Genomic DNA, 12,711 nt, shown 5'->3' on the forward strand with positions numbered 1-12,711 from the left:
ACAAGTTGGCACCGACATGTATTCCGACATACACGTCGCGTGTCAAACGGCGGTGCTATTGGATGTTCATGAGAGGTAGAGCTAACTGCTTTCAAGTCAACACGCCACGCGTCAAAGATCACAGGGTTGGTGAGTTGAGATGCACAGCTTAGTCTTAGCAGAGCTGCAAAGTTTTTACCGCAGCCTATACTACTTTCAGTGGACCACACCGCAAAAGGGCTGATTCCCATCCCGCAAAATACCGGATCCCGTTCTACCGCAGATAGGAGAGTTTTGAAAACGCATACTACAAACAGAAAATGTCTGAAAACTATGCCAGGCTCAACTATGACAACAACAATAAGCAGCAACAAAAACTACATATCTTGCTCCAACCGGCAATTAACACCGGCGGCAGAGCAACGGGCTCACCTAGTCTATATTGTATTGCAATTATTTATACCTAAATAATTTTTTGATAAGGCCTGGTTTCGACAACCCCACAGGCGACTGAAACTATGTAGTGCCCAAAAAAGGCCTTTTATATATCAATCCGAACCTACAAACCTGATGTCGTGTGCGTACCAAACTCGTCAAGTTGTTGACTTTATCTCACTGTCAAGTTCATGACCCCAACAACTACGGTAAGCGAATCCTATAAGGGTGATCTCACATACTACTCCGTCAATCACATTTAGTGTGGACCACACTAATCCTGAAGCTCTCATTTACAGGAATCACAGGTATTAGTAGTATGTATGGGCCAGAGTAATTCTGAATCCACGCAAATTATGTGCTCGGACAATTGATGTGGACTACTTCAGAACATGCGGAATTAATGTGGGCGGACACACCAGAATGCAAAATAATCGGGTTTTGTCTTTCCACTAGATGCAGCGACACCTGTGCTGCAGAAAATCGTAGCTACGTACCATGAGGGATGCAAAGGAGTCAATGTTTATTGTAGGAGTAATCAAATGGATGAGCTCGGGGAAGGAACTTGCCCGCCATCGTAGTGCGGGGGGTACTTGGTTATAATTGCTGACAGGTCGGGTGTGACCTGCTTCTCATGCCATCGACCTGTGATGTCGAGCGCAATGCCGCATTTGATCATGACCTTGGGCGCGTATGTCAGACCATTGCTGTCACGCATCCCGTCGACCTGCTGGACGGCTTGAGCAGCGAGCTGTAAGAAGAATGTTGTAACCGTACCCTACAATCCAGATGACTAGTCGACACGTCGTCAGCCAAGGTGTCCCCTCGAAGATACAGTACCAAGATGTCCTCTCGCGAGGCCAAAGTGTTCTCCCGAAGATACATTGTGTCGTCCACTGACTTGAACGACACCCTGTGAACTCCAACCAAACATTGGTTGGTTGCGCGTAGCTTAGTGATAACGTAGTAGTTTGAACGCTATCAATTCATTATAGATGGTAGAAGATTCTACCATCTCCTGCGCCGTCCTCTGCGCACGATCACAAATGTCTTGCCCGGGTTCTTGAACTTGCCCGACCACGAACCGTCCTTGCGCACGGCATGCGTAACACTGTTTCCGAATCGGCTGATATGGGCGGGCCATCCACACAGATGATAGTGCGGACCAACCAACCGCACTAATTTTGAGTCCACACTATATATTCGAATCCACACTAAATGTGGTTGCGGTGTATACATTGATAGCGCCGCACATGGAAAGCAACACACTTAACGTCGTTTTCTTAGTTTTTCCTTACGAATGCACAACGCTACATATATTTTCGTATCCATGAACCCTATTCCCACAACAAGCACTTCTTGGATGGGTTCAAATACGAGTCGGTCGGGCACTGGAACACACGAGCAAACTCAGCGTTGTTTTGCAATGCCCCTGTCACGCGGTACCGAAAGGGCGGGTACTTCGTCTTCAAAATCGCGCGGAGGTAGATATCTGTGCTCTTGGAGCACCAGGCTTGGGCGTATGACAAGTAGAACAATTTGTCGCCTGCTTCTTCGGTGTACTGCGACGGGAACTCCCTCAAGTATTCGTGGTACGCGCGGAAACTGGTTTTGAGCCCTCCGTTGTCCGCAATGTTTTCGCCCAAAGATAACTCGTTGCTGACGTTGCCCAACACAGCGCCAGTGAATTCGCTCTTGACGACTAAGTTGGCGTACTGGTCGCTAATGCACTGGGCTTTCGTCTTGAACGCAGCGTTGGTGGCGTTCGACCACCACGGGTTCAAGTTTCCGTCGCCATCGAAATCGCGGCCAAAGTCGTCGAACCCGTGGGTAATTTCGTGTCCGATGAACATCCCGACGGAACCAAAGTTTTGGGCGGCGTCAAACTGGGCGTCAAAGAATGGTTTTTGCAAAATACCGGCCGGGAGCACAATTAGGTTCTCGTGGGGGCCGTAGTACGCGTTCGCCTCATGGGGGAGCACGCCGAAATTGCGCCTGTCCACAGGTTGACCCTTCAGCTTCAAGTTAGTGTCGATGTTCACCTGAGACACCTTCCACCGGTTGTTCAAATACGACTTCGAGTCGAATGTCAGCGTGGGGTACAGCTGTGGCTTCTCCGGGCCACCCAACAAGTGTACAAGCTTGGACAGCTTCGTTTGCGCATTGGCACGGGTCGAGTTGTCCAACCAGTCGGCGGTGGCAATGCCAGTGGAGAAGGACGACCTCAAGGCCTTGACCAGGTCGTCGGCCTTCTTGGCTGTATCAGCCGACCATACCACGTCTAAGAAGTACTGGCCCAAGAGATCCCCCACGGTCTTGCCCGTCTCAGACTTGCAGTACTTTTCACGAGTAGGTTCCTCGCTTTTGCCTTCGATTTTCTTGCCGAAGAAGTTCCAGTTCGTCGAGCGAAATTCAGGGGTCAGGTGGTTCGACGTGGCGTGGATGAGCTTGTACTCCACGATGGTGCGGAGGTTGTCGAGGCTCGTGTTCTTCAGCAACACTTCGGCCTTGTCAAAGTAGGTCAGGTCGTAAAACCCCACCCAGTCATTCGAACTACTCCACTGGTCGCGGACGTCGTAGCCGTTGGCCTTAAGCCACGAGCCGACAAGCAGCGGGTACTTGTGGTCCAGTTGGCTGTACGTCAACGCAGTATACGGAGACCCAGCGGCCCCCACCAACTCAACGATACCGGCCAGAGTTTGCTCGAAACGGATGATCACCAGCACGGCAGCCGCTGCTTTCTCAGCAGTGTAGCCAGCTAGCTGCAACACCGACGCAATGTACACCTTGTAGTCGGCTTCGACGGCCTCCCACTTGGATCTGGTGGTGTAGTATGATTGATCCAGCGGCAGGGGGGCTCGGAAACCGAAGAGGGCGTTCTTGGTCGTATCGTTGTCGTCAATGCTGGAGCTGATATCCACGAAGGCAGGGATGCCGTTCTTGACCAATTCACCAGCCACGACGAGGAGGTCCAACGTGGTGTTGGCCGACCGAATGGCTTTGAACGAGTCCTCCAGGGGAGTCAGACCAAGCGACGATAGCTTAGCCGTGTCCAAACAGGAGTTGTAAAACTCACCAAGCTTAGTCGTGTTGTCAGAGAAAATCTTCGTCAAGACGGCGTCGTTTTGGTTCTTGATCGCGTAGAACAACGTATCGATTTTATGTCTGCCCCGGGGGATCTCAGTATCTCTGTGCCATGTTCCACACGCATATTGGTAAAAGTCGTCGCAGGGGTTGATGGAGTAGTCGATGAGCTTGGTCACAGACTCGGGGAGTTCCGTGACGGAGCCAGCCGTAGCGGCAGCGGCCAACACGCTGAGGGAGATGAGGACTTTGACCATCGTATAGCGAAAAGGAAAATGAAGTTGGCCAAAAGTGTCAACCATTGAAGTGAAGACAACGCGTGCAAGTCGTTCAATGCAACCAGCCGGATTCCCGTAAGGAATTGACCAAGGTGTCTGCATCCACCAATCCATCTCGATGAGATACTGAAGGCGGCATGTGGAATAGTGGGTACTCGTTAACCCATGCGCTAGTTGTGATTGGCCTTCGTCAGGAATGAGTTCTAGTCGTATGGTGCCACCCTCCATCTATAAATTACCCATTGGTTTTATAGTTAACGTTAACGTCCGAGTAGTAAGTACACGTGTATATCGTTATCAGAAAAACTCAAATCATATTGATACTAACTGTAGTGTAAATTCAAATCAAATTCATATACCGTACTGTTCTACGTTCTACTGGTAGTTCGAATAAATAGTACTAACGCTAGTACACGTAATAGGATAGTACTACTCTGGTCCAAAATAGCTGTCATGTTGCATCCTACTACGTAGTACGTAGTACTACTGAATGTAGTATTTATTTATTATCCATGGTGCAGTCAGACTAATAATACATTTTTAAAGGCATTCCTCCGTGAGGGCCGATACTAGAACCACATGTTGTGGAACCTCTTCGTCAATTGTAACGCGCTGCGCGGTGTGTAATCATCGGTTTTTACTTCGCTCAACGCATGATACCTCGTGCTTCGACCAATCTTCTTCGAAATTCGGTCCTCATCTTCGTACACCCCCTGATTCCGCAGGGAGGGACGGATAAATCCTTGCGGAGATAATCCGGGGAAGCCAGGTATCTAACCCACGACCTTTGAGTTAATGTGGCATGGACCAAGTCAAGGACTTAGGAAGATTTTAACACTGCAAGGCCTGCCTGCACACAGCACAATGCGCGTAGCTTGATCTAAGTGCCACAAGTATACATCCTTAAGTCTTTGGCTCGAGTTCGTTGTCCCCGGACGTCTAACGAAGGCTCTATGGCCATGGTATGATGCTTGGTGTTTGTTAAAAAATGTTTGACGTCAAATGCAGCGCTTTGAGAGTACATCAAGGGCATTGGAAACAACGAGTTAAACCTCTGGAAGAAACGGGGGTTTGATATATTTGATTCACTGGCGGGTCGTTTCTACTTTGAAGGACCGTTTTTCAAGTTCTGCAGTTTCAAGTCATCGAGATTTAAGCTACTTTAAGTACCCAATCAAAGAGAAGATCATCAGCTTTCATTTTCACCAATCAGAATCGAAAATGAGTTTGTGAGCGATACATGTAATAGACTTCGTTTTGAGGTCTAACATGACAGCTACTTCGGACCAGAGTAGTACTATTAATAGTATTGTGCTTTCCTTGCCAATTGTGGAATATCGCCAACAAATACCCGCGATTATATGATTGGTTAGAATTTCGAAAATTTGGGCAGAAAATGGATATCCAACTCAGTTTTCCACAACTGCCTGGGCAGTACGACGAGATGTAGTCACATGTTGCGGTAGCGCGGGCGTCTAGTTGGTGTTCTTGAGATATCTGTATGCACTTTTGGTATGTGTGCTGGGGATACGAAGAGACTCGCATAGCAGTCCTACGCGCTCAGGTGTTAATGCTGCAAGATTGGATCGTCCATTCACTCGGCTCAGGAATGAACGTCATAATAGGGTGATTCTTATCGATTCTTTGGTGAGGGAAACCCCTCTTTTTGTCATTGGGGGAATTTGCGGGCATTTTGCTCGGGGCGATTTATAAACTGTCGGTGGAAATTTTCAGTAGAACACACAATACATTGTTCTTACTTTCTTACTTTGTACTAACGATTGTATAAACTCCGAAGTACTTTCGTCTATACCGGTATGCGTTGTGAGGCCCTGCTTTGACAGTAATCTGGTTTCGTCTGTAAGGTTACCTTGATGTTGCATGAAATGAAACGGACCCCGGGATACAGCAGACACCACCATCCACAATGTTCAGATTCACCCACAGGCAACCGCAACCGCGTCTGTAGCGCCCCCTCACCCACGCAAGTCCTCCCACAGTCTGTGCAACAACTCACGAGACCACGGTCAACCTTCACACGCATCCAGCTACCTCATCCCCACATCCCTCCCCCTATACCCTACAGCCCCTGCCTCCGAACCTGGTAACCACGAATCCCCCACGCGTCACGCTCTCGTCCACCACGTACCTTTCCCACACCAGCTACCTCCCGAAACCCCAGTCAAGAAACATTACACTCGCCGACCGCGATATCCCACTCCTTACCACCTACCCCTCACAGACACTTCAACCCCGCGTTGGGCAGAAAAGACTGAGTCTACTGGTCCTGCTACCCCCTTGGCCTCTGCCCTCATCTCCATTACCCCCGACACAGCGACTACCACTACCATCACCGCTGCACCCACCTATTCCCGTCCTCACATTCAGCACCAGCCTGATCTGTATTCCTCGGATGACTCCAACAACTCCGAACAACTCGATGCCCGCATTGTGGAAGCACTCCAACCTCACCCTCGAAAGACACCCAATACGAACTACCTCCGGCAACAAACGCGGCCAAGGCACTTGGCGGATCCAACGCCTTTCTCTCCTCTCACCTGGCACGAACACGACCATAGTCCAACTGGAAAACATCCTTCGGCGTGAATCCCTGGAGAATGAAGCCTATATACGCGACCCAGGCACGCCATCTCCTCTGAACTGCCTGATAGATAGCCTGGGTATTGCATCGACCACTGTTAAAACACGTATGGTAAACTGGGAGAAGAACTGACCACCTGGTTCCACACAAGTGCGCTGGACTTCCTCATTATCGCTGACTGCGACCTCCCCGCACACAAGGCCACACAACTTTGGACCCCCACACCCAGTGGCTCCCTCACACCACACCTCAAGTCCATCAGTAACCAGAGAGTTGTCTTCTATATGACATCCAACGTTGGCACTCACGCATCGATGGCGGATACACAAACTACTCCCCATCGGAACGCAGCATCTCCATGAGTATCCGCCTTGCAAATGCTCCCTCCTCACCCTCATAGGCACGTACTGCCACGACACCCCTGCTGCTCACCGCGACGAGACTGACAAGGAATGGTAATGCTTACCCAGTCCGCCACACAGACCACAGGACCAGACCACTTTGTGGTCATGGGAGGGGATTTGAATACTTATGGCACCAACCACCTAGTTCGATCTGCTCCAACACCACGGCCTATCCCCAGCACAGACAAGGGCATCTCTTTCCAGCAATGGATACAGCGTATCGGTCTTTCTTCCACCTTCCGCTACCGATACCCCAACCTACAACGACACAACTACACTCGCAATAACATTGCCGTAGCACTGTACGACAACTACATCATCGCCTGCTTCGCCCACAAATTGGGTGCCAGCGGCATCTAGTTCAACATCATCCATTCCAGCGATAATGTTGGCACCCCCTTTGTGGCCGTAGACCTCTGTCCAGGCATTCACAAGCCCATAAGGGTCGTCAACGCATGCACCCTCACGAAGGAGGATATCTCCACGTTTGGCGCGCACGCCTCTAAACTCCTCCTCGACGGCCAACTCCCCCGCTTCCGCCCCCCACACACATGCCGCCGCGACATGGACACCACCGATAGGCTCGAAGGAGCTTTCTAAAACATTTATGACATCCTGTACACCAGTGCGAAACGGCCGCAAAACATGGAAATTCCTTCGATCGGCACTCGGTGCCCCCACGCCGCCTATTACCATCCAGAGTAACATCGTACGTACAACAGATGACCCCTCGCGGTACAGCTCCGACCGGGAAGAGGTGGCAGCAGGACTCCGACATCTGCTTGACAACTGGGCCCCCCTACCGAGAAAACCACTCGCCCTAGACATCTCGGCACAGCCCTGGAATCTGACCGCCAGCGCGTTCCGCACTTTTTCCGCGAATGGCTCCTCCGTGATATGGATCACCCAGACGTCGTAGTGCCAGCGTTCCAAACCCCAGCGGACACCATATAGGACACCATGACTACGATGACGCTATGCAAACACGCTGTGATCGCAGTCTACGTACGCGTGTGTCCCCTGGTTATTGAGGTGTATCACAGGAACTCTGGATTGCTGCCCCAGCATACATCCGTGAAAGGGAACGTACCAACATCAACCTCATCTTACGCACAGGCCTTGTCCCCCCGACCCTCGGACGCAAACAGATGATCTACCTCGCAAAATCGGCTACCGCCCAAGGTGTGGTTAACCTCGACCCTGACCTGCCTCCATGGCATCCCATCACTGTCCAGAGTGCCTTCAGCAACCGCATCTTCACCGTTATACGGGATTACATCTCCCCCTGCATACCCAACGAGGAGATGCAACAGGGATTTCAGCGGGAACTGCTTACCTCCCTACTCATCGAACGCGCAGAACGCCGGCAGGAAGAGCTTTTCCTCTTTCCAACGATTGCTTTAAATGCTTCGATCGCATCCTAGGATGGGCATGGAGTACATCTACCGTAAACTGGACGTCCCCTCACTTCCCCGCCAGCTCATGGCCCATTTTCTTGGGGCCAGCCAGATCGACTTTCGCACAGCCTTCGGATGGCTCGATGCATCGAGCGGCGTATTCGGCGCTGACAAATCCTCTCTCCTCTACCTCTCCCCCAGGCTCACCCTGCCATCGCCCTCAATGATGGGCTTGGACACCCCCAACGCATCCATGTAGTGGCACCCTCCGAGGGCTTATGCACCACGGCATCCACCAAGGCACCCACAACCAATGGGAGGAGACCACCCTCACAGTTTGGCTTAAACTTAACACCCAAGCCGACGCCATTTCCCCTCGCGGCTTCGGGAAAAAGGAACTGCAGTACATCATTAACTCTGTCTGGATCCCCAGTGTCCTCTACCGCACGGCCATCTGTGACGCCAACAGTATCACCCCTGCCCTCGACAGCCTTTTCTGTAAGACGGCGCGCCTCGTTCTCCGTTTACCACATTACTATCCCAATGCATGGTACAACGACCCCACTGATGGACTAGGTCTCGTCCACTGTGAACGCTTCAGCCACATCCAACGGCTCTACCAATTCCTCCGGATTGCCAACAACCTGGCTCGCCGCCCACGACATCCTCATGGAATCCCTTGAGGCACACCAAATAGCGAGTGGCCTCACGGGCCACCCACTTGCATTTCGCATCCACCCACCCGCCTCGGACAGTACCTTCCTAGGTACAATGCTTCAGGTTCTGGATACCTTCGAACCAACCCTTACCATCGCCACGCAATGGCACCAACCCATAGCTAGCGGTCCACACCATCCAAACGACTGGCCTATCTGGGCCTACCTCACCCCTTCTCTTGGCACTACCCTCATGTCCATCAACCGCTCCCACGTCATCAAAGTCAGGTGGGTAGGTGACATCACCAATGACAAAAGCACCATACTACTCAGCCTTCTGTCTCTTCGTACCAAATTTGGCTGGACCTGCGCAACACTCCAACGATTTGCACCCATCTGTGATGTCATCCGCACTGCCACGCCGTCAACCCACCTCCAACACTCCGACAACTGACCATATGAACCCGCTGCAGCTCCGTAATACGGTCCGCCGTAGGCCATAGGAGCGTGTACGTACGTAAGGGTGAGACAAGTGCCAACTTCTGCCTACGGGCGCCACGAGCCTCGATGGGAACACTTCCCCAACGGCTGAGCAGATCGGCCCATAAGTTGTCTTCGCCGGCCACACATTCCATCACGTATGGGAACGTAGTCATCGTCAGCGCCCAACGTTGAAGTTTGTGCGCCTGATACTTCGCCATGTTGGAGTTCGACCCCAAAGGGTTGAACATGTACACAAGGTTACGGTGATCCGTAAACAGACGGAACCCGCCTGGCCGTATGAGGATGTACTTAAGTCACTTGCAGGACTCACCACCGCAAACGCTTGCTTCTCCACGATAGTCCACCGTTCGCTCGCGCCACGGAATGCTCCACTCAGAAACGCCAACGGCTCGTGCCGCTGGTCGATCATCGCCAACGCAAAATCCTCGACCGGTACTTGAGTTGCGATCGCTCCCCAATGCCCTTCGCTCGCGTCCGTATAGAGCAAAGCATACGGTCCGGGTCTGGGTGAGCCAAAGGCCCATACGTTTCAATGTCGACTTGATACGGTCGAAACACGCCTGATGGTCGTCGCACCAACCGACGGAACTCAACGCCACACAGGTCAACGCGGTCTTCTTACGGGAGTCGGCCGGCTTGGTAGAGATGTCCGTAGGTTTCGTCAACGGGGCCACCAGCTCTGTATACTGAGGGATGTTCGCACGCATCCAGTTCGTAGCGCACAGGAACTGTTGGAGGTCCGCGGCCGTCTGTGGCGGCTCCAAATCGCAAAAGCCTTGCACTCTGCCCAGAGCATGCGTTGGCGGAGATCTCCTTTTCGTACGATACGGTCTTCGTCGTGAAGAACGTACACTTGCCCGGATGCAACTTGATACCGTACATCTGGCATACGGTCAGTACTTGACGTGGCAAACGTAGCAAATCGTCCGTATACTCAGCGTATCCCAGCAGGTCGTCGAGCCAACCGAGCAGACTGTGCATGAGCAAGTCTCCGAACAGCTCGTCCACAACGCCTTGACAGTACGCCACCGCATCCGACTGGTCCATCTGCTTCAGATGCACCTTCAACGGCTCTACCTTGACCGAAGGGTCCCAACCGAACTTCAAGCGAAATACGTCCCTTAACTCCACCAGTACGTCTTGTAAGCTCCGTACGGATTCTTCATCCATGCCTTCGGAAGCGATGTCGGCAACTTTGCTCATCAGCACCGTACGGACCCGATCGTCGTCGACTTGGCCGTCTGTGGGGTGCGGGTCCATACCCCAGCCTGGAGTCGTGCAGCACATCCCTTCGTCGTCGTCGATGTCGTCGACCATCGTCTCTTCCATACGGAGGGTTCGATGAATCACCTCACCGGGTGTCGCGATCGATTGGTCGGCAAAGTCCCATTCCGCTTGCTGACGGCGCCCGTTCTCGAGCAAAGTCTTGTCGCTGTAACCCAGCTTCAGCATGACCGGCAGACCTAAGGTCAGTTCCACGCCCGCCACAGCTTCATCGACCCATACGCGCAGCCCGCGCAACATCAAGGGTCCACATCCGGTCTTGAACTCCAAACTTCCGAAACGGACTTGCATAGTCACGACGACCGGTCGACTGTCCGCTCCGTATGGCCGTAGGCAAAACGGTCTCATGGTCGTGATCTCTGGCGCAGCACCCGCTGCCAGTAAGGTCGACACGAGGCTACCAGATGCCACCGACAAGTCAGCTCCGGAGTCGAGCAACGAGGCCTTTACGGTCAACACACCTTCTACCGTAGCCACCAATTTAACACGCATCGTATGTACGGGGTCCGTTGTGGCCATACGGTGTCCGTTTCCACATCACCATCCCTTCGTCCACGATTACCGTCGCTCCGTCCATGGCCAATGGCTCGTCCGTGTGTCTTGAGGAGCTTCACTGCTTCCTCTTCGGTGATACCCGGGCACTCCCGTACACGATGGCTCGTAGATTTGCACTTCAGACAAGCGTTCGCTGACGTCAGCCCAGGTGGTGGATGCCTGGGGCGTCGTCGCTGTCGCTGGTGCTCGCGGTGTCGACTGAGTCGGAGCCGTACGGAGTCTGTGCGTACCTCCTTGGTTCGTCTTAGGCGAATCCGGCTTCGTATCTTCTTCGTAACCGACGAACCGTTCGTGCCCGATCGCGTACTCCCGCAACCACCGTACGAAACGGTATATGTCCTTCTTCAACGGCTTGTTGCGTGTCAACGCCATCTGCTCAGTCACGGCACGATGGAGCGACGCGGGGTTGACCGAGTCCGTAATGATCTTGACGATCGCTGGACTTTCTTCCTTGATCACCCATTCCTGACGGTCACAACGGATGGCGGCTGCCAGTCCGTCCAACCTATTCCCAATACGTTATTCGGCATCTTGTACGGACATGTCAAACACGATAGCCGCCTTGATCCGTTTCTTGAGCGAGTCCAGCGCCCGTGGGTCGACGTCATAACCTTGTCGAAACCACGCAACCCATTCGGCTTCCGTCACTTCATACGGGTCCTTACCCATCTCCCAGTCAGCAATACGTTGCTTGCTAGCTGGATCGATACATGCGTTCACCGGCATGACGAACGGTTGAGTCCCATTGACGGTAAGGGCCGTTGTCTGGCTGATGCACAAGTTATACGCGGCCATAAACGTCCGGCGTTCCACCTTGGTCGATCTCTTAAACGCCGGATGTTTCGGGAAGGGCCGGAGCGTTGTGCAGGTACACGTCCGTCTGGCCCATGTCCACGGCTTCACGGCTTCACGGCTTCCTTCTCTGCGGCCGGGGCATCCGTAGGCGTCGTGGTGTCAGGCGCCGGACTGGTCAGCCGTCCGTACGTTCATGACTTGTTCACTGCCATCAGCTGCCGGCGTCCTTGGGGTGATCGAAACAGTCGCCGTACAGTCTCTTGGCTCCGCGGCCTTACGCGATTTTGGAAACAGACTTGGAATGCAGATCCAGCCGTCGGACTTGCGAAGCGATCCGAACGGGATCGAGGTTCGCGTTCTTCATCGTGGTAGCTGCCAGGGAGCTCCACGTTCATAGCAGGGTCCTTCCCACTCGGGGGGGGTCTTCCATGCGCTCAGTTGCTAGCGTGTCAAAAGACAGTTAATGAATTCTTTGTTGTCTTGCGCCGGTGTTCACAACCCACGGCTACCGTGTTCACAACGGTAACCTCGATGACAAATCCAACAGTGAACTTCATTATTAATGATGTCTAAGTTCTTCCTCACAACCAGTCATCTGCTACAGTCTACCTCAGCCACTGAATAACTTGGTTGCGCAACCATCATGCACATCCGGACACGGATGTTGGTCATAGGCTACACACAATCAGGCACGTGTAGTCGACACGAGGCTGACGCCGAGAACAGGCTGGTCGTTTT

General features: G+C 52.7%; 7 protein-coding genes across 7 annotated transcripts; 4 read left to right on the forward strand and 3 right to left on the reverse strand.

Moving 5' to 3' along the window:
• Positions 1–952: 952 nt before the first annotated feature.
• Positions 953–1,299, reverse strand: H257_17852 (hypothetical protein; the record flags this gene model as incomplete). Its single annotated transcript, XM_009846804.1, has 2 exons — positions 953–1,192; positions 1,255–1,299. 2 exons carry the CDS (start codon positions 1,297–1,299, stop codon positions 953–955), a joined length of 285 nt encoding a protein of 94 aa, XP_009845106.1.
• Positions 1,300–1,751: 452 nt separating this feature from the next.
• H257_17853 (hypothetical protein) lies at positions 1,752–3,755 on the reverse strand (the record flags this gene model as incomplete). Its single annotated transcript, XM_009846805.1, has 1 exon — positions 1,752–3,755. One exon carries the CDS (start codon positions 3,753–3,755, stop codon positions 1,752–1,754), a length of 2,004 nt encoding a protein of 667 aa, XP_009845107.1.
• Positions 3,756–6,189: 2,434 nt separating this feature from the next.
• On the forward strand, positions 6,190–7,382 carry H257_17854 (hypothetical protein; the record flags this gene model as incomplete). Its single annotated transcript, XM_009846806.1, has 5 exons — positions 6,190–6,457; positions 6,505–6,639; positions 6,779–6,833; positions 6,962–7,125; positions 7,195–7,382. The coding sequence occupies 5 exons, from the start codon at positions 6,190–6,192 to the stop codon at positions 7,380–7,382; spliced, it is 810 nt and encodes a 269-aa protein (XP_009845108.1).
• Positions 7,383–7,389: 7 nt separating this feature from the next.
• H257_17855 (hypothetical protein) lies at positions 7,390–8,206 on the forward strand (the record flags this gene model as incomplete). The annotated part of the gene is made up of 2 exons (XM_009846807.1): positions 7,390–7,674; positions 7,826–8,206. 2 exons carry the CDS (start codon positions 7,390–7,392, stop codon positions 8,204–8,206), a joined length of 666 nt encoding a protein of 221 aa, XP_009845109.1.
• A 7-nt stretch (positions 8,207–8,213) lies between these two features.
• H257_17856 (hypothetical protein) lies at positions 8,214–8,438 on the forward strand (the record flags this gene model as incomplete). Its single annotated transcript, XM_009846808.1, has 1 exon — positions 8,214–8,438. The coding sequence occupies one exon, from the start codon at positions 8,214–8,216 to the stop codon at positions 8,436–8,438; it is 225 nt and encodes a 74-aa protein (XP_009845110.1).
• Positions 8,439–8,457: 19 nt separating this feature from the next.
• Positions 8,458–8,862, forward strand: H257_17857 (hypothetical protein; the record flags this gene model as incomplete). Its single annotated transcript, XM_009846809.1, has 1 exon — positions 8,458–8,862. The coding sequence occupies one exon, from the start codon at positions 8,458–8,460 to the stop codon at positions 8,860–8,862; it is 405 nt and encodes a 134-aa protein (XP_009845111.1).
• Positions 8,863–11,181: 2,319 nt separating this feature from the next.
• Positions 11,182–12,337, reverse strand: H257_17858 (hypothetical protein; the record flags this gene model as incomplete). The annotated part of the gene is made up of 3 exons (XM_009846810.1): positions 11,182–11,683; positions 11,720–12,100; positions 12,252–12,337. The coding sequence occupies 3 exons, from the start codon at positions 12,335–12,337 to the stop codon at positions 11,182–11,184; spliced, it is 969 nt and encodes a 322-aa protein (XP_009845112.1).
• Between the last annotated feature and the right edge of the window lie 374 nt (positions 12,338–12,711).

The sequence above is a fragment of the Aphanomyces astaci genome (assembly GCF_000520075.1).
Source record: "Aphanomyces astaci strain APO3 unplaced genomic scaffold supercont1.124, whole genome shotgun sequence".
Lineage (NCBI taxonomy): Eukaryota > Oomycota > Saprolegniomycetes > Saprolegniales > Verrucalvaceae > Aphanomyces > Aphanomyces astaci.